At 28.3% G+C, this 23569-nt stretch overlaps 2 protein-coding genes and 1 long non-coding RNA gene across 3 annotated transcripts; all 3 read right to left on the bottom strand.

Annotated features, from left to right (window-relative positions):
* Window positions 1–231: 231 nt before the first annotated feature.
* On the bottom strand, window positions 232–6976 carry LOC114125696 (lysosomal Pro-X carboxypeptidase-like). The gene is made up of 8 exons (XM_027989462.2): window positions 6639–6976; window positions 5551–5691; window positions 3927–4216; window positions 3457–3614; window positions 2807–2979; window positions 1813–1974; window positions 1310–1500; window positions 232–624 (listed from the first exon to the last, which is right to left on the bottom strand). The coding sequence occupies exons 1-8, from the start codon at window positions 6726–6728 to the stop codon at window positions 420–422; spliced, it is 1410 nt and encodes a 469-aa protein (XP_027845263.2). The 5' UTR covers window positions 6729–6976; the 3' UTR covers window positions 232–419.
* A 1607-nt stretch (window positions 6977–8583) lies between these two features.
* LOC114125694 (lysosomal Pro-X carboxypeptidase-like) lies at window positions 8584–14791 on the bottom strand. The gene is made up of 8 exons (XM_027989461.2): window positions 14221–14791; window positions 11535–11675; window positions 10941–11296; window positions 10186–10343; window positions 9850–10022; window positions 9512–9676; window positions 9265–9452; window positions 8584–8944 (listed from the first exon to the last, which is right to left on the bottom strand). The coding sequence occupies exons 1-8, from the start codon at window positions 14320–14322 to the stop codon at window positions 8689–8691; spliced, it is 1539 nt and encodes a 512-aa protein (XP_027845262.2). The 5' UTR covers window positions 14323–14791; the 3' UTR covers window positions 8584–8688.
* Window positions 14792–17651: 2860 nt separating this feature from the next.
* Window positions 17652–19529, bottom strand: LOC126550406 (uncharacterized). Its single transcript, XR_007604486.1, has 3 exons — window positions 19056–19529; window positions 18840–18960; window positions 17652–17752 (listed from the first exon to the last, which is right to left on the bottom strand). It is a non-coding gene; the product is annotated as an uncharacterized LOC126550406 (long non-coding RNA).
* Between the last annotated feature and the right edge of the window lie 4040 nt (window positions 19530–23569).

The following is a 23569-nucleotide window of genomic DNA, read 5'->3' as shown; positions in this document are numbered from 1 at the left end:
CTATTTCATAAATAAAAAAGAAGCACATACGCTTAAAAATCCAAGCTCTAGTAATAATAATACTAATAAGTAATAAGTAATAACCAATTAATTACTAATACAGCATTTAATAACCTACTGTAATACGGTTTTGCTATATACTTGAGTTCATTATTGCATCTCAATCGAATACCGAATACTAGATGGCTTGTAGTGCTTGTACCTTGATCTTTTTTATAATTCAAACACGAGTTTATTTAAAATATATTTAAAAAATATTATTCTGTATTACAGAAGCTTACAAAACTGTTAAATATTTGAACTAAATCATCGTATAGGTACATTCGTACCGGTTGATAATTTAATTTATGCACGTTCAAAATACCCGTATTTGATATGGAATGATTAACTATGTGAAGTGTGAAGCAACAGTCATCCGTTTACTTTCGATGTCTGTAATCGAAAATCCATTTTATGATCCAATGTTTAATGGTTTTCCTTGCATGGATCACGGATGTCGTGTCGTTGGGATGCGATGCCCTCAAGTCCAAATGATGAGCACCGTCTGGTATCAATAACGCCCTGACGGTCGACGATATACTCTTCAATACGCCGCCACTAGACCACGGGTCTAATAAGCCATTGCTATAGTACATAAGAAAACAAATAATCAAGTACACATGGACGCTGCGATTAATTATTGAGTAATTTTTATTTTCAAGCATTCCCACCCCCTTGAAAAATCCTGCTTACGCAACTGTTGCGTAGTCGTCTACATATAAGTAAAGTATAACTTACGGATTTATTGGTTCCAATAAACTTTCAATTTTAGAATATAAATATTTTTTTAAATGAACTTTTTCTAGTACAAAGTTTAAACGTTATTGACTAACAAGCAGTTTCCTTCCCATTTTACACTTACGACTTATTAGGAGAAGAGGTCTAAGATACTTAGTTATTTATACAAATGCGGTCAACGATTAACACTATATATTTATATATATATATTATATATCATATTGACATTTACATATTATTATAATTACTTAAATAATAGGTACTTAATAACTATTTTTTTATCATCCGTGTTACGCTAAATTAAACCACAAATCAACAAGAAAATGTTATTTTTATTTTTATACCGAAGTATCGGTTTTTGAAATCAATGGCTATAAACCTTCTGGGACAACGTGGACATTTTTTTTTTTTTTTTTTTTAAAAAATAGCGTAAAAGTCGTTCCAATAGCTTTTGATTCTATTAATCTCGGATATACCAACATTCATTTATATACTATATATTATATCTTTATAAATACGACATTATTATTACCTGAATATAATGTTGGACGCAGCTTTAAGATTTTTACCACCGTACTGTTTTTCGACATCGTCCGTGGTCGGTTTGACGCCATATCGATTTTCACAGTACTTTGCGTAGCTTTCAAAATCCCACGGGTACGGTTCAAATATGTCGTCCTCGCCACCTTTAGTACAAAACGGCATTATCATTTCTGTACAAGCCTGAAAAAAAACCCATCGGATGGGGTATACAATGTTTATATTTCATTTCGGAAAATTAAATTATGTATCTAAAAAACAAAAACTCGAATCTCTTACTATTTCTTACTATTATTAGTACTTACATTATCTGTTGTGATTTACGGTATCGACTCGTTACTAAAAGAAATATCAGCTAAACCTCAGAATACATACTATATGGAACAACATATTATGTGGATAATATCTATCTACAATTAACTAATACCTATACTACTCATGAGTATACAATAATACTTATTTAACAAAATAACAAAAGTGCAGGGTTGCACTTACCTGATAATTCCAACCTTTCGTCATATCATCGGAAAACGCCGACGACAGATTTAAACAACTGGCCGACCCGGTGTAATTGAAATAGACGCTCAGCCCGTGAAATACCGACATCAGGAGCGTCGCATCGTCTTCCGTGTGGTTTGTCATCGATTTGCAGACTTCCTGATGACAAAAGTTCATCATATTTTTTTATTAGTAGCTACTCCATATTCACATCACCCTAGCCAAGTATCCAAAATCGATTCAAAAGTTGGTACGTAAAACAATATAATATGACGAAAATTAATAATGAATATTAATAAATTAAGCTGTAATTTATGCTGTATTTTTAGTGAATTATTGTTTTATCTTATATTTATAGTTATTTTTATTCTATATTATAAACTATCAATTATTATAACTACACATTACTCATTTGGGTTTCTAATCATAAAGAAATAGTTAGAATATCAAATACGACCAAGTCCAATAATGGTTCAACAATGTATAAAATTAAATATTTTTTTTTATAACCCAAAAACAAATGCAATTTTTGAAATAAAAATATTATTTTACATCGAAAATTAGTTTTAATTAGTATTCTTTATTTTCTTTACTTTTTATTGTTTTCTCTAATTATTAAGAAAATTACACCACACATAGTACCATTTGGAATTTAGATTTACTTTCTTACTCTAAAAGATATTGAAGATAGTTACAAAAATAATGAAAAATTAAATTAAAAATCATTTTTGTAAAATCAATAGGTACAATTTAAAAATGTAAAAAAATGTATCCTCCCATTTTATAACATATAATATAGCACAAATATGTAACTCATCATAATATAACTATATTATAAGTTAATACTTACCTATGTAGTATCTCTAGCTATTCAAATAAAATTAATATACATTTTCAACTTTATTTTGCCTTTCGATTAAAGCCTTGACATAATACAGTTTTATCTTTACCATATATTATTTACACCACAAAATAATCAAATATCTATTACCTTGATCGGATTCGCCGGCAAAGGAGCCAAAAAATTTGCCTCGTAAGGATAGTTAACCATGGCCAGTGCCACATACACGTCAGCAGCCCAATATTTTAACCGTGCTACGTCGTCAGTGGTCTCTAACGGTGTACATAGTTTCCAGTTGTCCGTTAACCATGCTTTCCCAGAATCTACAAAAATCAGTAGACACAGTTCGATTATTATAATGTATAAACTATAGTTAATTTTTACTGAATATTACATATTATGTCGTTTCATACATCACGTAAATCAACTTTGTCATATAAAATATGTTCACGCAAATCAGCTCTGTCACGATAGTTTAAGCACAAAATTAATATATTGTGTTTTTTTACAATTTTCTAAATGATGAAACAATTACATCAGTTATTTTTACAAATTTCTCAATATTAAATGATTTTCATTTTAATCATAATTCATAATTATAGATTCAAAAAACAATGAGGCAAAAATAGAATGAGCCGGTTGTACATAAACAATATATGTATACAGATTAGAAGATTGATAGAAATTAGAGTGAAAAATTGACGATGTATATTTAGTTGTTTAATGAGATATATTATTTGCTTAAAAACTACTAAATAGTTTTTAATTAATGTGATTCGACATGGAAGGAAATAATTTACCAGTTTCTGTGACATTATTTATAGCTTTCCAGGATGCTGAAATAGTTGATCCGCATTCGATATTAGTATTTCTGTAAACCGACGATGTCACTTTATAGAAATCATTGCACGGTGTCATTCCAGTAAATTGCCATATTGGAGCTGAAGAAGCTATAGCTCTACATTTTTGATAACAAAAATAAATAATCATGAAAATATTTACAAGAGTATAACTACTATAACATCATAAGTTCTCAAACTAGTATTTAAATGTAATGTTGATAATAATTATAAAAATATTTTAATAATTATAATACATATCATAATCCATTAACTATTGCTATAATAACACTGAATAGTTTTCCAAAATTCAAAAGTCAGTTGTGAAATTAAGTTTTTTTTTTAATTAAAATCAAAATAAGTGGTTCTTGTCATAATTTATAAAACTAACTACTATTTATAATGTATCTACAAATAATATATATACTGACCCTTCGACAGTAGCGGGATACTTGATGCGGAACCACGCTGCCAACATTCCTCCGTACGAACCGCCAAAAGCGATTACCGGATTGGGTCGTTTTCCGATACACAGCGTGTCGTTACGCAAATACTTTATCAAGTCTACGAAGTCTGCCATCGCTTGCTGTGAGGTCAAATAGCCCAATTTCACTTTGTCATCGAACGAACTCTTTCCATAGGGCATGGACTCGCCATAGTAACGGTGCTCGGCGAACACGACCAGTGCGTTAAATTCTCTTGATATTTCCCACATAAAGCCCTATTTCATTTTTCATGTAGATAAATTATAAACTTTTCATATTTATACAAAAATATAAGTATGTAATGCAACAAATGATAACGATGTTTTCAGTTATTATGTACCTTTTATCGTAATTTTGCAGTGCTTAATTATTTAAATTATTTATCTATATGTCAAAATCGTTGAATATTAGATAAGAAAGGTAGATATATTTGTGAATTTATTATTTAGTAGCCATATATTGTATAGTATCCCTTCTTAAATCTATATTAAAGTTATGTCCCATTGAATATATATAAAAAAAAAAATTTTAAAATCTATATAGTGTTCGGCTACTTGGACTTTAGTGAAGACACTTAGCTTTTGGCAACTAGTCACGGGATGCTAACAGCCGAGAGTGGATGAAACATCATAAATGTTTTCGAAATTCTATGATACCATCAATTAAACTTTAACTTCATCGTATTTCTATGTTTGAGTTCTTTAAGGATAGAAATTTACATGAGTGGTAAACAATTTTTGATTTATCTATAAAAGTCAAAAAAAAAAAAAAAATAACCAAAAAAAAAAAACATTTAGACTTAACTATTGTAATAATAATAATAATAAATGAATATTATTGGGCAACGTAAGAGTGTGACATTCACTTATATTTTTAATAACAACGAAAGAACGATGGTTGTGTCAATGTTCACGTATTGCGGCGGTGGTCAGATGACAAGTGAGTATAAAATAGTCAAATTATTTACATTAACCCGGAACTATGTGTCTATGTAGATAATAAAGTATGTACGTAGTTAATAATATAATAACACCAATGATAATAAATGGCTTGGCAGTAAATAATATTATAAAAATATTCAGGTATTGGGTTATTTTATTGTACGCATTGAAAAATATAATAATAACGTTATGCCAACTATCGGGAAAATAAATCCATGACCATGTTGAAACTAAATTGCCTATTCAGGACGCCGTGTTACAATTATTTTATTATAAAAATGCACTAATTCAAGGTTCATATATCATACGTTACATCACAATAATGATTCAAATAACAAGAGGTATGATTAATTTGGAAAATCGTCATATAAGAAATTAACTGGAAAATAATATTCCCGAAGATAAGAGTATCTACAATATCATTATTTAGATATTTTGTACATAAAATGATGGAATAATGTAATAGGTACATTAGTTTTAAATGCATACGTCATGTTATATGGTGCTAACACACAACTTTCACACATAGAGAAAATGTCACTGGTAGGTAGGTATAGTAATATTTGCACTTTAAGTTTAAAATTAACATGTTCATCGTCATTTTTTATAAGAGTTAAATAAAAACTTACAGTATTATCAGAAAAATCTTCAATTGGTGCTTCATTGCCAGCATAAAAAAATATTGGACCTTTATCAACATCCCAATATGTGTCGTTCATAAGATACTTCATTTTAAATGTATCACTATTGGTGTAACTAAAATGGTCAACCTGTGGTAAAAAAAAATACATAATATTTCATATGATGTGTCGAGTTCAACTATTTAAATATACTTAGTGTTTAATTTTCTTACACTACTATTTATTATTATCAGTTAACGTATTGATTATAGAATAGATTATTATTATATTCTATAATCAATGGTTAAGGCTTAGGTTAGGTATAATTTTACATTATTTTATTTAACTATTGAGTATTGATAAAATTACAAAATTAGTTTATTTTAGTTTTAAAAATAATGAATAATTTTAATACACATTCAACTATTCAAGGTTTAAAAAGTAACTGAACTCGGGAGATTTCATTCGAATTAGTTACTTGATATCGAAGTTCCATACTAAAATCGCTTGTGTTTTTATTATATTTATCACTTGTCTGTTATTTTAAGACAAATAACATTTTATCATGAAAATTTAAGAAAGTGTATTTTTGTTTCTAAGTCAATGCATATTTTATTTGTGGTGTTGATTTCTATTTAAAAATATGAGTGAAAATTATGTACTATTTCAACTACAAAATTTACGACGTATTAAATCATAATTCAAACACGTATAATTCAATAAGTTTTGAACTTGAAGAGTTTATTCAAATACCATTTTCTTAGAAACACTTCAAAAAAAAAAAAAAAAACATTAATAATCAATAATCAAATGTGATAAAATTGTATAATAACACAACATTTATAATGCGTATGAGCGATTAAAAATTAAAAGTACTTTAAAAAATATTTTATGTAAGTACAACAACTTTTAGATTAAATGTGATTTAAATCTTGAAAAAATGTATTACTTTTTATTATCTGGAACGTTTCAAACACAGAATAATAATAATGCAAAAGTATTAATAATTTTAATTTTAATAGTTTTTAAAATCTGACATAGTCTTTTTTCATTTTTTTTTCTTATTGCTATTATTAATTTGTCGTGTTTTTACTTACCGGTACAGTTATATAATTAGTCGTGTAATCATAACCACAGGTGACGTGGAGAATTATCATCAACAGTTGTGAGTAAGCAAAAATAAACATGTTGAAGTTGTTAGAAATTAATTTACAACAACAACAATAATAATAATAATTAACAAATATAAAACCAAATTTAGACCAAATGGAAATAAAATATTAATGCAAATTATTAACTAATACACATAATAATATAATATAGTAGTGTTGGCCCAACGATGTATAGATATGACTATAAGAGTATATAATATAACTATGTCCTAGCGACCTAGCTGCTTGTTCTCACTCGTGATGCGTGAAATAGTTACAATATAAATTTAGATGAAATGTTTAATATTTTAAATTAGTTAAAAATAACAGAACTGATAAGATTAGTATTAGCACTTGAAGTTATGTATATAACAAGATAGAAACACTTGAAAATTTGGTATGATTTTGTTCGCGCCGAACGAATATCGTTATAGGAATGCTATCCTGCACAACGGCGACCGTCCTAATCTCTCCCGTCTCCCCCGCACACCACTCAGTCCATTCTGTTAATTGTGAAATTATTATAATCTTATTGTTATATATTCTCTTTGTTTTATATTATTTTGTATTGAACAACTATTGGTCGGCCTTTTGCCACATTATGTTCATTATCAATTATCTTATATCATTTTATTATTGTTGTTGTTATTATTTTGCGGTCAACGCCCTTTTCTTATATTATTGATATTACTTCTATGCCGTACGTACGCAAATATTCATCTGTGTTCTTCTTCCTCTAATGTAGCGTTGTTTTCGTTTGTTTCTGTCACTTTTTTATATTTGTTATTGTAAGTCGCATTGAGCGGAATATAATATATATATATATATATAGAACAGAAAACATTGCATTATTATAATATTATTATATTGTATTTTTCTTCGTTGCCAATGCGGCACGCATTTATTATACTTTTTAGCCATTAAGACATACAGTCATTGGTGTTTTTTACTATTTTATTAATCCTCCGGTTAGTCGTGTGCGACTATAGCCACGCCAAGTCATCCGAACTTTAATTATTCCACACGGCATCCCGGACATTAAGTGAGTTTTTTTGGGTGTTCTTGTCATCACTCACATTACCTCAGGACTCGTCGTCGAATCTTCGTGGACCAACTCACGCTCGCGTAAGACCGCCAGCACTCGCTGTGGTGCGTGGGAGACCGCTCAGGTCGTCCAGATCATCGACATTGTCCACTTCAAGTTACTGCTACAGACTTCAGTAGACTCAAGTTTAGGTATTAAGGGTGGCCAATTTATGTGAGCTCTGTGGTCATTGCATCAGATCGATTCGACCACAGAGAATCCCTCTCCATAACTAAACTGTTGCACCCTCATTCCCGTGTTCTCCATTTCCTTTCCTCGTCGTCGTTGTCACAGGTGAATATCGAATTGCGTACCTTAATTATTACAAGGCGTCAGCAATTTTAGTTACCTACCCACGCCCGTACAAACTATTATTATTATTCAACTCGCTATCGGACGTCAGCGAGTGGTCCTTCAATTGGCCTACACTGTTGGGTGCCTACAGATATATATGTATATTAAAAATACTTTTTGTGTCAATATGTTAATTCTAACTCGATGGCCCATTCTAACAACTATAATACATAGATACTAATAATAGAACATTAAAATAAATCTTTTACATAATTGTGCAGTGATCAAATCAGACATTCATTCTTGACTTAATGAAACAATATCGGTCTTTGAACCAAAATAAAAACAAATTCGACATAATAAATTGAATATATAATAACTTAACTGCACTATACTATACAGTGCATGTATAATAATACTTAGTACACAATCATACACATTAAACTCCCCAAAAAATTGTGTAAAATATTACCTTAAAACAATTGATACTTTATTAATTACGCGAGACAAACATTTAGGTATAAACTTCGATGTAAGGTATTTAATTTGTTGATCATTAATAAAAATAACACAACATAATTGTGAATCATCAATATTGTCATTTTAATTATAACGTCATTAAATAGTAAGAACTATTTGTTGTTTGACGAATGAGTTGTTTGAATTTCGTGTTAGACGTTTTTGATAGTGAAATATCCATTTTTTAATCCAATTTTTATAGAATTTTCTGGCTTTAATCACACTTTCTGGGTCTTTGGGGTTGGATGCCCTCAGGTCCAAGTGATGTGCAGATTCTGGTATTACCACAGCTAGCACTGTTTTTGATATGTCTTGCAACACTCCACCGCTCGACCACGGATCCAATAAACCGTTGCTGTAATTATATTATAATTATAAATTATTTCTATGATGATATGCTTTTGTACTCGAAGCTCATAAAATATTTAAAGACTTAAATTTGAGGGAGAGCAAGATTTTAAGATCAGTGTCTACTCATGACTAATTATGACTTATAAGCACTGATATTTAATTTCATTGATCTTTTCAATTTTCTTTAACCAACATAATTATTATCATAAAACTGTTTAAAGCTTTCAATAATATTTTGATCTAAAATAAAACTTTCTGTTTCAATTTTACATCCATTATACCTTGTACAATAAAATTCTATTAAATGTTATAACTTATAATCACCTGAAAATTATATTAGAAGCAGCGTTCAAATTTTTACCACCATATGTTTTCTCGATTGTATAAGCACTAGGCTGGACCTTAAAAGTTTCAAAACAGTATTTAGCATATGCTTTAAGATCCCAGGGTTGTCTTTCGAATATATCATTAACTCCATTAGAGCACATTGGCATAACCATTTCGGTGCAGCTCTAAATCATAGATTATTTAAGTTAATTGTATTTTCATATAATAGGTATTAAAATATTACTTGATAGTTCCATCCATTTTCACCAAGTGTAGGAGCAGAAGAGGAAAAAATATCCAAACACTTAGATGTACCGGTATAGTTAAAGTATACATTCAACCCTTTGAAGACTGATTCCAAAAGTGTTAAGTCGTCTTCTGTATGGTTTTTCATTGGCTTACAAACTTCCTATGACATACATTAGAATACATAAATAATTCCTAATAACATACATTAACAGTGTACTTCATGTACTATTTTAATCCACAAAAGTTTTTATTTCTCACACCCGTAGCCACAGTGGTTTAATAGTATTGTAGTAATTCAAAATAAATTATTAATTTAAAAAATATAGCGCTTACCTTAACTGGATATCCGGGTAATGGTGTTAAAAAATTTGCAGAATAAGGGTAATTTATCATGGCCAAGTTCACATAAAGTTCAGACGCCCACTGTTTCAAAGTCAAGACGTCATTGTCGTTTGTCAAAGGTGAACATAGTTTCCATTTCTGAGACAACCACGTCTTTCCTTCAACTGGAAGTAGAAATGCGTTCAACGAAATTAAAATGTATTACAGGAGTTTTATACATTAACGTGTTACGCTTAATAATAATAAAAAAAAAAAACATAAAATATTTAAATAATTTATGATGAATTCTATCTTTAATACCTATTATAACATTAAAATATGTTTTACCCGTTTTTGTAACATTATTAATAGCTTTCCAAGACGCTAATATCGTCAAACCGCATTCGGTACTTGTATCTGTATATACCGATGACGTGACCCTGTAGAATGCATTGCATGGTGTCATACCAGTGAATTGCCATATCGGAGCAGACGACGCTATAGCACTGTATAAAAGCACACAATAAAACTAAGTTACAAGAAACGACTACGAAATTTCAAGCTTAATGTATTATAATACATAATCTAATCGTATTTTGATTATTATTCATTTCCTACACTATCACTTATCAAAACTTTAAATTAAATTAAAAGGCATTTAAAATTAAATTCTAATTTCACTATGATATTATTTATTAAGTAGGTAGTAAAGTAAGTAAAAATAATTACAAGAGATTACAAGACTTTATGAAAAATTTCTATCAATAATGATATTATCGAAAAAAAATAAATATTTTTTCTAAAATCACACCAATGACGAGAAACAACATCAAATTGTATTTTCTATATAGAAAATAGAAATTATTAAAACCTACAATAGGCCGGTGAGAGCTAAGCACCAAACCTTTCCTAACTCAAGGAAAATATTCATCTCAAAAATATATGAGTTCTAAAAAGTTTAACAACAAAGTGAAGTTTCAGAGCCTAAATACATAAAGGTAAGTTCTTATATTTTAGACAAGTTCCGGTCATTCCTACTCGAAGATCTGAACGTAACACGACCACTGGCAGTAAACATAACCATTATATATATAACCACTAACCCTTCGATGATGGCAGGATACTTCATACGGAACCAGGCGGCCAACATGCCGCCGTACGATCCGCCGAAAGCGATCACGGGGTTGGTGCTGGACGGTGACGGGCCAATCGTGTCATTGACACCGAGGTCATAAATATCGACAGTTTCGTTCAGGCTCCGACTCGAAAACGACCCGTTGTGCCGCAAGTAAGTGATCAGGTCCACGTAGTCGGCGAGCGCCTGTTGCGAGGTCAGATATCCAAGCCGGCTGTTGTCGTCGTACGATTTATTGCCGTACGGCATCGAAGCGCCGTAGTAACGGTGCTCGGCGAAAACGATCAGGGCCTGGAACTCTTCGGCTATCTCCCACATGAAACCCTGTGAAACCGTATATCGACGACTGATGAGCGTATAATTATATCATACTAAAATGCAAACGTAATACACCAGCTGTACGTTCTTTAAAACGAAAAAAATAACGTTTTGGATTTGATTAAAGTTTGAAACTATTTGGGCTATTTGGGTTTGGAAATTTCAATAACTATAATGACCTGTTGACTTGTATATTATTTTGTTTTTTATCGAAACACATATTATCAAGCCTGTCGTGGTTTACCGTATTTTCACAAAACATTTCAATAGCTCCTTCGTTGCCAGCATAAAAAAATATTGGACCGTTTTCTCGTTCCCAGTACGTGTCGTTGATGAGGTATTTCATACGGAAAGTTTCATTATTTGTAAAACTAAAATGATCGACCTGTTAAAAAAAAGAAAAATATGTCAAATCTATTAAAATTGTAATATTAATTCACAGCGAAAATTCATATTATTATATGTTTGTATGAAATATTTATTCCAAAATCTAATGTATATCACATCTAACTGTTTATTTATACATGACATCAATATCTTACAGTACCTAGTACAGTAAATAAAATTCATTCCAATAATTAAATACATCATTAATTATAAATTCAAAGTCCACGCTGAAATAAATGTTTGACAATCCAAAGCAAATTTAAAACTTATAAATGAATATAACTATCATAAAAACTGTTCAAACGGTATAAATGTTATTGTACGACCTACAGTAGGTATTTGTTTACGCAAAAGAAAAATATTAATTACATTTTAGGACTGTTGATAAAATAGAAAGAATAGAATGTTTTGACAATTCTTTATTCAAGATAATGATGAGAAATCTAAATATTTAAAAAGTTATTCATCAAATATGAAATATTTAAATATTAATTTATGACAATAATTTAACCCTGAAATACACAATGACACTATATTACATAAACACTATTTATTACAATAATTTTTTTAAGACTATCTTATTCTCAAAAACTGGAACTCTGATGTCAGATCATCGTCTTTGACTTTAAAATACCTAGCGGAGTTGTGCTGTTTAATGTTTATGATAAATGGAAACAAGTAGAATCGATTAGTTTTGGAAATGATTTATTTTACAAATAACACATAATATATTTTTGTAATGGTTTTATTTAATTTATTAGGTACTTATTCTTAAGTTTCATGTACGCACAATACTACTTCGGACTTCCTTTTAAAAAAAAGATGCTATCCATTTTCCCCAATTACTTTTCTAGTTTTTTTTTTTTTATGAATTTTAGCCTCAGGTTAGGTTTATAAAATATTTATCAGTTAAAAGGAAAAAAAAGCTATATATTTTGAATATTAGATCATAATTGAAAGACATTAAAATTTAGATGAACAAAGAATTATATGGTTAAAATTGAATAACTCTTCGCCAAGATATGGTGAGATGTTATCGACTTATTGTGGAAAAACTATAAGGTAATTTATATACCTACCTAAAATAAAATGACCGTTATACTTATAAACCGTATATTCAGTGTTAAAAATATTAAATAATTTTTCAAATACTTTTCTTGTTATGTATTTTGACAGATATTTTTATTTGGTATAAATTTTAATATTTTACAAATCATACCACAAGTTTTAGGTTGTATTATATACCTATATAGGTACATTTTAATTTATACACATTACACATGTTCCTATTACTACTTTGTTTTTCACTAACACAATAATATACGACCTAGGACAAATTGACGCAGTTGTTTAGAGTGTTAAGACACAGCTATTTGGACATGAAGTCATTTAGACGCGGCCGTTTGGACACGAGGACATAATTATACAAAGTCAATTCTTTTACTTTCTCAATATATACCTATGACAATAATCTAACAATATATATATTAGAATAACTATATAACACTATAGTTTATAAGCATATTACGTTTTATTTAAATATGAATTAATTCAAAACATCTCTCAAAATATCATAAATAAAAATTCAATAGTTACTGTACACAAATATTCTGAGGTATTCTTTTCGAAAATATTAAAATTCCACTTGTTCATAATTTTTAATTATTTTTAAAATCCTCTTATCAACATCAATAATACATGTTTTTTTAAATTTTTTGAGAAAACTATTTCCTAACAATAATGTATTTATATTGTTGTATTATTGTCATATTGGTATATGTAAAAGTAAAAGAATTAAATTGATATAATTTTGTCCTCGTGCGTCTAAACGACTTCGTGCCCAAACGATTTCGATAACGTTGGATAATCCCTATTATCGTGATAAAGTTATTATGTTATATAGTAATATATATAAATAAACATATATTTTGTTATATTATTGTTATAAATATATGTGAACGTAAAGAATTGAATTTATACAATTTTGTCCATATAAAATGATCGTGTCCACTTGTCCCTGTTCCGGGCTGTTCGCATAATATACATTATAAATGTAGATATACCTGTATTTATACTCTTATATTTTTTAATTGTCTCCATGTTCTAAAATTGGAAATAAAAGTAACAAACATATAATGTATATGACAGATTAATAGTTATCATTAAAATAGTTTTGAAAAAATTATAACAATTATAGTACCTATTTTATAATTTTTTTAGTGAATGTTTAGAAATTACTTTCCACAAATAGTAACTTCTGTATAAATTAAATGCAAAAACTAAAACAGGACTAGCAAGCAAACTTCTTCATCCTTTTTCAGGAATATTATATTATTACTTTACAATACCAGATACACAGCTATATATATTTTAATGTTATATCTAAACGAAACGCAATTATAGGTACTCCAGCCTAACCTAATCGTATTATTGTGTTTTCGATTCAATATATTTGACAAAGTATTGACCGAAAACAATTTTAACTTCTTGTATCAATCATTAATTAGTAATTATAAAATAATAATTGTGTAATATACACTTACCGGAACTGTAAAGTATTCAGTTTTATACACGTATCCTCCATTAGCCAAGTGCAAAGCTGCCAAAGCTATTGCTAAGTATGATAAGCATGCCGTAAACGACATCCTGAACAAAATTGAACTTTTGATTTACACAAAATTTTGTAAATGATAGCTTTTTACCCTCGTTGATTTCACTTTAAAAGTAGACTATAATCACGTATACATAATATTAGTCATTATATTAAGTCCATCATCTCGTGACGAGCGCATCACACGTCTGGTAACGGAATAGTTGCACAATAATAATATTATATCCATTTCGATTAAACTCAATTAATAATAATAATAATAATCGTGTACAGACGCACACGGTCCACATTAAATTATTGTAATAATAAATAATAATAAGATAACATATCCGACAGAACCACATGTGATGGGTACCAACACAAAAGCCGTCTACAACGCGATGTTGCAAGTCGTCCGTAGTTTGTACTTTGACATCATAACGCATTATATATAAACTATCATTATTTAACTGGTGTACCGTACCTATGGTTGTACGGTCTTGTTACTTACAATCTAAAAACGGTTGTGTACGAAACATTATTCCGGTAGCCGGTAGGTCAGTGTGAATCGAATTGTACTTGGAGAAAGGGTAATTAACTAATAGATAAATTCTCCTCACCATTATTATTTTGATCTCACTGTAAATTCTGATCAATTCGAAAATAATTGGTTTGAATTATTATTGAACAATAATTTACTAGATACAGTGCATTATCAATAAATAAGATTTTGTTAATAGGTATATGGGATTTCAGGTATTATATTTTTATACGTATTATGTATACTAATTTGCATAGGGTAATCCATTCTATGTAACTCGTGAGATACTCATTTTTCAAAAACTATTTAAGTTTAACATATTAATTTTACCAAATTTTAAGTCGTTAAAAACTTAAAAATAAAATTTTTATAAAAAAAATGTATATTTTAATTTTTTTATTTTTTAATGACTATACTTAAATGATGAGTTTAAAAGATCACCGGATCGCCGGATATATATTTTATATTTTTATACTTTGTCAAACACACCAAAGTCGTCATTTATAATTAAAAATTTTTTATATTTTAGTATTTTTTAATAAGAAAAACGTTTAAAGTTATTTTATAATGATTCCCAATGGCCAGTAGTCAATACCTACGACAATAGTTATACATCATCTGCCTAATTATTATGATTGTATGAATTTATTGTCAATTTTCAAATAAAATACAAAAAGTTAATTTAATAAAAAATAAACAGCATATAAATCAGAATAGTTACATTTAAATTTAATAAGTTACGTAACGGGTATATATGTATATATTATATATTTATGTATATAAGTAATTATAATTTAGGCCAATTATAATAGAAAAACAATTAGGTACATAATAAATTTTAATATTATAATATTGTTTGGTTTTATGTATGATAAATAAGTAATAACTCATAATGGTCCTTATTGAGTGCTTATTGGATGAATATAAATACAAATATTTCTTAAGATAAATTATTACAATTAATTAAGATCTTAAAAATATATATAAAATCTTGTAAAATATCGAACTATTAATGCTACACGTTTATATGATACACCTATATACCTGGTAGTAATTGTACATATATTAATAATTTTTTCAATAATATCTGTTATTTTAAAGTTCATATACTTTAATGCAATATTTCGTTCAGCAAATAAGTGAAACCTACATTATGATTTAGTAAATTTAAATTTAATAATGTATACTTACTATCTAATTAATTTGTAAATTGTAATCCTCTATATAGGGCATTGGGGCTATATCTATAATCATATGATATTCGTACCTATATATTGTGTGATAACGGAGCAAATTGTAATTTAACGGTCATGTTCACAAATCACACGCATTGTTAAATTCGATTTTTAGTTATTTTGTTTTAAAATTTGTTCCGTAACTAATTTCAGTTGATACAGAACGAATATGATTATTTTATATTTCGCCGAAATTCATTACCTACTGAGATATATAATTATTAATTATTTTATTCACTATAAGCATATACCGTTAACACGGGTTGGCATTCAACGGTCATTAATCTGTAAAATACGTTATCTACTTAGATATATACTATTTTATATTTATTATTTATATTCTATTATTTCTATTGTTACTTTGCTTATTATACTCGCTATTACCTATATTATTATTAAGAATACAATAATATTATGTTCCATCATCAATAATTTCATTCAACGGCAACTGCATCCAACAAGTTTACTGTACTTAAACATTTAAAATGTAAAAGTTATAAATCTACTTTTGGATGGCTTATTGTACCTATATAGTCAGTAGGAATTCGTCCTGAAAAAAAAAACAAACAATACATTTATAAATGTAAAAATGGGATTTAGGTAATAACAGTGATCCACGGATAACGGCAATTTTTTGTTGCTTAAATAGTATTGTACTTATAATATTATTGTATAAACAGCTTATGATATATCTATGATATTACTTTTTAAGCTTTTTTAATCACTAACAATTAATCACACATAAATCAAAAATAAACTGAAAGAGTCGAAAATTACGAATACTTACAATTATAGCACAAAAAAGTTGAATAATGACTTATTAAATCTTTTTATAAATACTTGGGGAAAATTTCATAACACTACAGCTATTAATGTTTTAATTAAAATGAAAAAACAAAATTAATTTTGTTAAAAACTAATTTTTAAACTACAATGATTGATAACTGGAATATTACAAGCTAAATGACTGTTTATGCCAATAAAAAAATTTAATATGATTAGAAAAGCTTTAATAGTATATAATATAAACTATTCCATTCGGTTATAACACTTTTAATTGTATCTAATAAATTCTCTGACATATGACTACGTATAATTTCTTGAGTACAAATATTAAAAAATTCTAAAAAAATGCCAACAATCAGTTGTAAAGTGACCTGTAATTGTAAAATACGAATCTTTGAAATCCAAATTTTGACAAAATTGAATTAGTTTTTTTGATGTAACTCTATTGTTAAAAAAAAAAATCCTATAAGAAATATAATACATAAATATAATTACATTGTTCATTTAATATTATAATTTATAATATTACAAATTTACAAACCTTAAAATATTAAATTATTAGTCCTAAAGATTACCTAAAAAATGAGAATTCTAAACACCTTAGCAATTTGCAATTTACCTGACTGTAATTACCGTAAGTGACATGGAGTCCACTGCTCCGACTGACTACATGACTAGTGAATAATTAATTACTTATCTATGAAGTAACTTGTTCATTGGATACCTACGTCAATTTGGGAAAACCAACTACTGCAAATAACAACATAAATCTTTATTTTTTTTATATATATATTTTAATAATAAAAATATATGCTACGCACTTGCTTGCTTAATTTACATTTTGTTTTTTACACTTATATTATTGGTATTATATATCCTTGACCGTCTATTTCCTTATTAGTTATTCATATTTTAACTACTGTCTGTTAAAGTATTAATACATGAATAAATGTAAAATAGTATTAATTTTTTGTATACGTAATTATGTATGGTGTATATTTATACCTTATAAACTTACAACTTCTACATTTGACGATTATGATGTATTACAGTAAAACTGCATATAAATATTATCATGATGCAAATTTGGAATTAATGACGTTTAATAATATTGTCAATAAACACACTTTCGCTGTGTTTAAAATTTAAAATATATTTATTTACTAATCACATGACAGCGTAATGTTGGTTATCGCAGTAAAGATATCTTTAAATCTTAATATAATTTTACTTATTTGACCAAATAAATAGAACAATATACTTATTATATAAAAATAAGATATTATAGAAAATAGAACTTATATTATTTATAGATACCGTAACGTTGTGGTTAACTGTATTACGATATTAGTTATGTAGAAAAGGATTTCTATTCCTTATGGATAAGTTTTCCCTAGCTGCATGAAGATCTAAGTACTTTTGCAAGAGGTTTTTAATCAATAAAAACGACCCATTTAATTTATATATCTAAGTCCTAAGATAATTATTAATATATTTAAAATAATACTTTGCTGTATAAAAATGGCCATGGCTGTTAATAATTGTATATTTGAGTTCGCTAGCGTTTATGTTACATTATGTGGAACTGACTGCCAAGTGCCGAATGTCATTTTAATAATAAATAATAATTCGCACATAATAGTCAAAATATATGAAGTGTACATTTTTGTGGTGGTCAATTATAATATATAGAGTATATTAATATCAATGTAAATATTATGTAAAATATTTCTATGTCGATAGATTATAAAATATAACAAACTATACAGTTTATTATAATTTTTTTTTTTGTCAAATAAAAAATAAATTAATGTTTTTACAAAAAAAACTTATTTTAATTGAACCTATTTTAGATTTTTAAAAAAATGTTATATTCCTACTATTTTTAACACTTAGTAATGGAACTAGGGTGTTCAGTATTCTAATTAATCACATACCTCTAAACATCCGCAACGATAAATCAAAATGAAATATTTTAAATTTGCAATATGCGTAGAAAATAATATGTACTTGTAATGGCAAAATGTTCCAAGTCTGGGCGGTGGTAAACTCTCCCGATTTTTTAAAATAGTAAACTCACCCGGGTCAACATTATGGATCGAAATTGTTCAAAATTCAAAATTGTAATAAACTAAAAAAAATAAGTAAAAACAGCAGTCATATAAAAATGAAGAAAAAAATATAACTCAAAAAAATATTAGATTATAAACAAAAAAAAAAAGATACCTATATAATAACTTTCAAATAACATTAGCTCGCAGTCATTATTTACGGGTTTTACCTATAATAATATTATTGATATAGACATTAGACACGTGAATGCGTGATGTTTGATGAACCATAAAACTGTATAATAATTTAAATATTTACTTTAATATTGTAATCTTTGGAATTTGTTACGTATTTTCTTGATACGTATCTCAGTCGATTTATAATTACTTTTAATTTGATTACCTGCAATCATTAATTATTATCTATTGGGATTTTCCTGGACGTTTAACTACACGCGAGAAATAATAAATTATTATGATTATTATCGTTTATTAACATATTGTAGTAGTATGGTACTACCTACCACCAACGATCTAAGATGAATCATCAATAGGTAGTAGGTAGGTACTTGTCCTATAAAAGATCCAAGACTAGCACTTCAAAAAACAATCCACCTTCCAACTGTCGATAGAACTCTTTAAACTTACTACACAAAAGTAACACTTGAAACTCAACTCCAATATCAACTATCAACATGAATCGCAACTTGTCTATGTTTCTTTTGGTCGCCGCATTGGGTAAGTACAAACTACAAACAAAATTTATAAATTAATTTGTTAATTATTTAGCTCTATAAGTACTTATATAATATATATCCATTTAAATGATAACTCACTCCCAAAGGATTTATAGCACTAAAAAATACTAAAAAATGCGCCCAATAAACTCAAAAATATGCACTAAAAAGAATTTATTAGATATGAAAAAAATTGTCATTATTACTGGACATTTTAATATTATGACAAATTGTTATAAATATATAAATCAAATTTCTTAAAAATTGGTTTTTGTATGTTTTGAAAAAAAATATATTATATCGGGAAATATTTATTTATTAAAAATTTGTTGTTGTTAATCAAATTTCTATCTTTGTAATTGCATTGAACTTTTAGATGTTTTCGAACATTTTCAAACGTGTAAACTCCTATCCTCGGCTAGAATAGACTAATATACCGAAAATGAACTTTCACGTCAATAGATGTTATGAGAGCCAGAGAGCATAATATACTATAATACTTTAAATAAACCAACTCAGATATAGCTATTTTGTTTTTGATCGTTTCAAATTGATTTTGTTAAGTATTTATAAATCACATTAAATACATCAATTTGATGACAGATAGCCACACAAATAGTATTATTATGCTCAAAACATGTATTATAATTAATTGTTCAACATTATTCATATATCATATAAACTCAAAAATCGCTGAATATATCTGTCAATATAGCAAAATAATTAAAAATATACAAACACCTTTAAAATATGCAAAAATTAGCAAAATAAAAAGTTATATTTGAATTCTCCGTATATTAAACGTAATTTTATATCTGCTATGGTTTACCTACTACATCCATGATGGATATGCAAAGCAGTTTTTTGAAATTTCGGTAGTGGAATCAGTAGCCACTACTTTAGAATGGGCATCTTTGATTAGAAACTTAATTTTTGAAATTATTAAGTTTAAGTAACTATATACTTATTGATTATTAAAAAAAAAAATTGAAGATTATATATTTAAAAATATAAAAAACAACTTTTGAAAACAATATACCTGTGAGTGTACAATAGGTACTACAACTTGTTAATAAGTTGGTTAAAAATTCTTATAGCATCACATCAGCCTAAATTTAAATCATATTCTAAAACTTTACCAACATTTAACTTGAGTTAACTTTTTTAAGTAAATACATTTTGATTAACAATTAATAAATAATGTGTAATTCAGTACCTAGTCCTCTAGCTCATCATAGTTACGCCGATGGTAATATTATAGCCATGTATAGCCTACCTAATGTGTTATAATTTATAACTTTATAAGTGTATTAAGAGAAACTATTTTATCAGACTTAAAATTTAATAACACTTTCCTTACAATATAAGAGTAAAAGTTGTGTTTACTGATTTAATGTATTTCAACTTATAGTTTTGCTGGTCGCAACCACAATGATCGATGCTGAGTGCCGCTGGCTTGACTGTCACGCACATTCAGCTGGCGACTGGTGCAACATACTTGGACCCGGCTGGAGGATCAAAACTTGGCGTAGATGTAACGGATTGTTAGGAAAATCCGAACAGTGCTGTAAATGATGCAATTTCTTTTTTAACGCATTATATTATTTTAACTTTGTTTTGACCAATTTATATATGTTTGATATCACTACGTGATTTGTCGTAAGACGCGTTTATCTGTACTTAAATAAGTTATATTATTACCATTACTAACGATCATTATTGAATCATTGTGATTTTTTTTTCTTTGATTACCTACAATTAAAAAAAAATATTAATAAAAACTACTTTACAACATTCTGTTTTTCAGTTTTTTTACCTATCCTATATAACAATTAATATTTATTTATAAAATTATACTAGGTAATGGAGGTATCCTAGTAGTTTCTAATTAAAATATACTATTATGGTGCAAGTGTGCAACTAGTGCAAGGGTATTTTACCCTGTATGGCAAAACAAAAGCTTTAAAATGATATAAGTGCTATTGCCTATTAGTACTATAACCACCAAGACTTGGGTTATTCAGTGTCAAATATATTGCGGGTTAAAGTGGGAAGCTTTGTCCGGTTCCAGTGGTATACTGGTATATGGATGACGCTCATGATATAAGAGTGTCTGAAAATATCAATAAAGCCAATAATATAATTACCATACACATCGAAAAAAATAAAAAATACGTGATGCCTACCATAAAACGATTAGCGGGATATAGGATTATTTGAAGTAATTGCTTCATGTCTGAATGGGTGGGAGGGCGTCTAATCTCGTAAGACTTCAACACAAAGATATTTTACTTTAATATACACATGAAATAGGTACACATGTCCCTATGAAAATATAATTGGCATTGGTAAAGCGTGTGATCTATACCGAGTACGCCGTGATATGCTATTAATGTATTAAATATTATACTTATTTTTTTAATTGAATTACATTTTTATTTTTGTTTTGATAGATAGGTATATTATGTATTGTTTCAACTACCTAAACCTAAGGACAAAAATATAATTTGATACTCTTGTATTATCATCTGCAGTTGCACATCATCAAATCTCACATTAAAAGAAGTTTAAACAAGCTGTAAATAAAAATTAGGTACCGACCTTTTTTTTTGCTTTCCAAGCTCTCTTGACCAACTAGATTTTAAAGTTGGTTCTAAAAATTGGACACACTTTGAGTTAGGTACCCATTTTTATTGGTGTAAATGAGACTTCTGTTAAATAAAAATATTAACGATTTTATCAGTCGTAAATGCTATGACAATTAATTAATGGTCCATAAACTCAACAATACGAAGAAAAAGGGACTTATGTATACCATAATATTATTGAAAGATAGGGCATTGGCATTTTTTATTATACTTAGCTATTAATAGTAGATAATGGCGGACCAGGTAGATCATACGCTTTACCAATTGACACGGTACGCAACGGCTGCCAGTACAAAGTACAGGCATCGCAGCGACCGGTCTGCACCTTTATCAACCGCCATCACGGACTACGACAAGACGGTTCTGTCGACTCTCCCACCAACGCCCCAAAGGCTAGGCAGGACGGGAAGACAGGTCGTGCTGAACGAGTACCGGCCGCCGGCGGTCGAACTCTCTTGCGTTAACCGTCGAACAGCGTAGACCAAAAAGTTCGACAACCCACCTAACGGTATAGCCACACTATCGGCTTACTTCTGGTTTTTTTTCATTTTTTATTTTCTTTTGTTTTTTTTTTGTTCTTCGTTGTGCAAAACAATAAAAACACACCCCCACACATCCGTGTAGCAAACCAGTGCGTTATTTATTTCCGTGTGTGTGTGTGGTGTCCCCCCCTATACTCAATCGAGACCGGTGAACCGCGGTCGCCTACAAGCACACTACCGTCGTCACCGCGTCAAATTGGCTCCCCGCTGAGGAATCACCTCAAAAAGAAGTCAACGTAAAGGTAAGAGTTTTCTTTCACGCTGACACGTACCTCGGGTAAATTGCTTATATTATATTAGTATTAAGATATTTTAGCCAGAGGTGTGTTTTCCGGTTAGCTAGGAATCCCGAGTTAACGATTACGTAAAAAGTATTATAGTACGCACGGAAAAAAATATGTAGTTGATGTTACTAGAATTGTAATAATTTTAACTATATTTTATAGTTATATATAGGACAGCTATTATATTAGTTAATAATACTACATTATTATAGTTATCCTATTATAGCTATGGTAACTATAATATAGTAATGTCAACTAAAACATTATAGTAATTTTTTAGTACTGAATACTAAATGTTGTAGTTAGTCAACATAAATTGTATAGTAGCTTCTACTATACAATTTAGTTAGCAATACTTAATCTTTAAAACCCTTAGTTCTGAATACTAAACGTTTTAGTTAATTAACATAAATTTTTTAGTAGCTTCTATTATACAATTTAGTTATCAATACTTAATCTTTAAAACCTTTAGTACTGA

This window comes from Aphis gossypii, chromosome 2, assembly GCF_020184175.1.
Source record: "Aphis gossypii isolate Hap1 chromosome 2, ASM2018417v2, whole genome shotgun sequence".
In the NCBI taxonomy this organism is placed as follows: Eukaryota; Metazoa; Arthropoda; class Insecta; order Hemiptera; family Aphididae; genus Aphis; species Aphis gossypii.
This window is presented reverse-complemented; position numbering and strand designations above follow the sequence as displayed.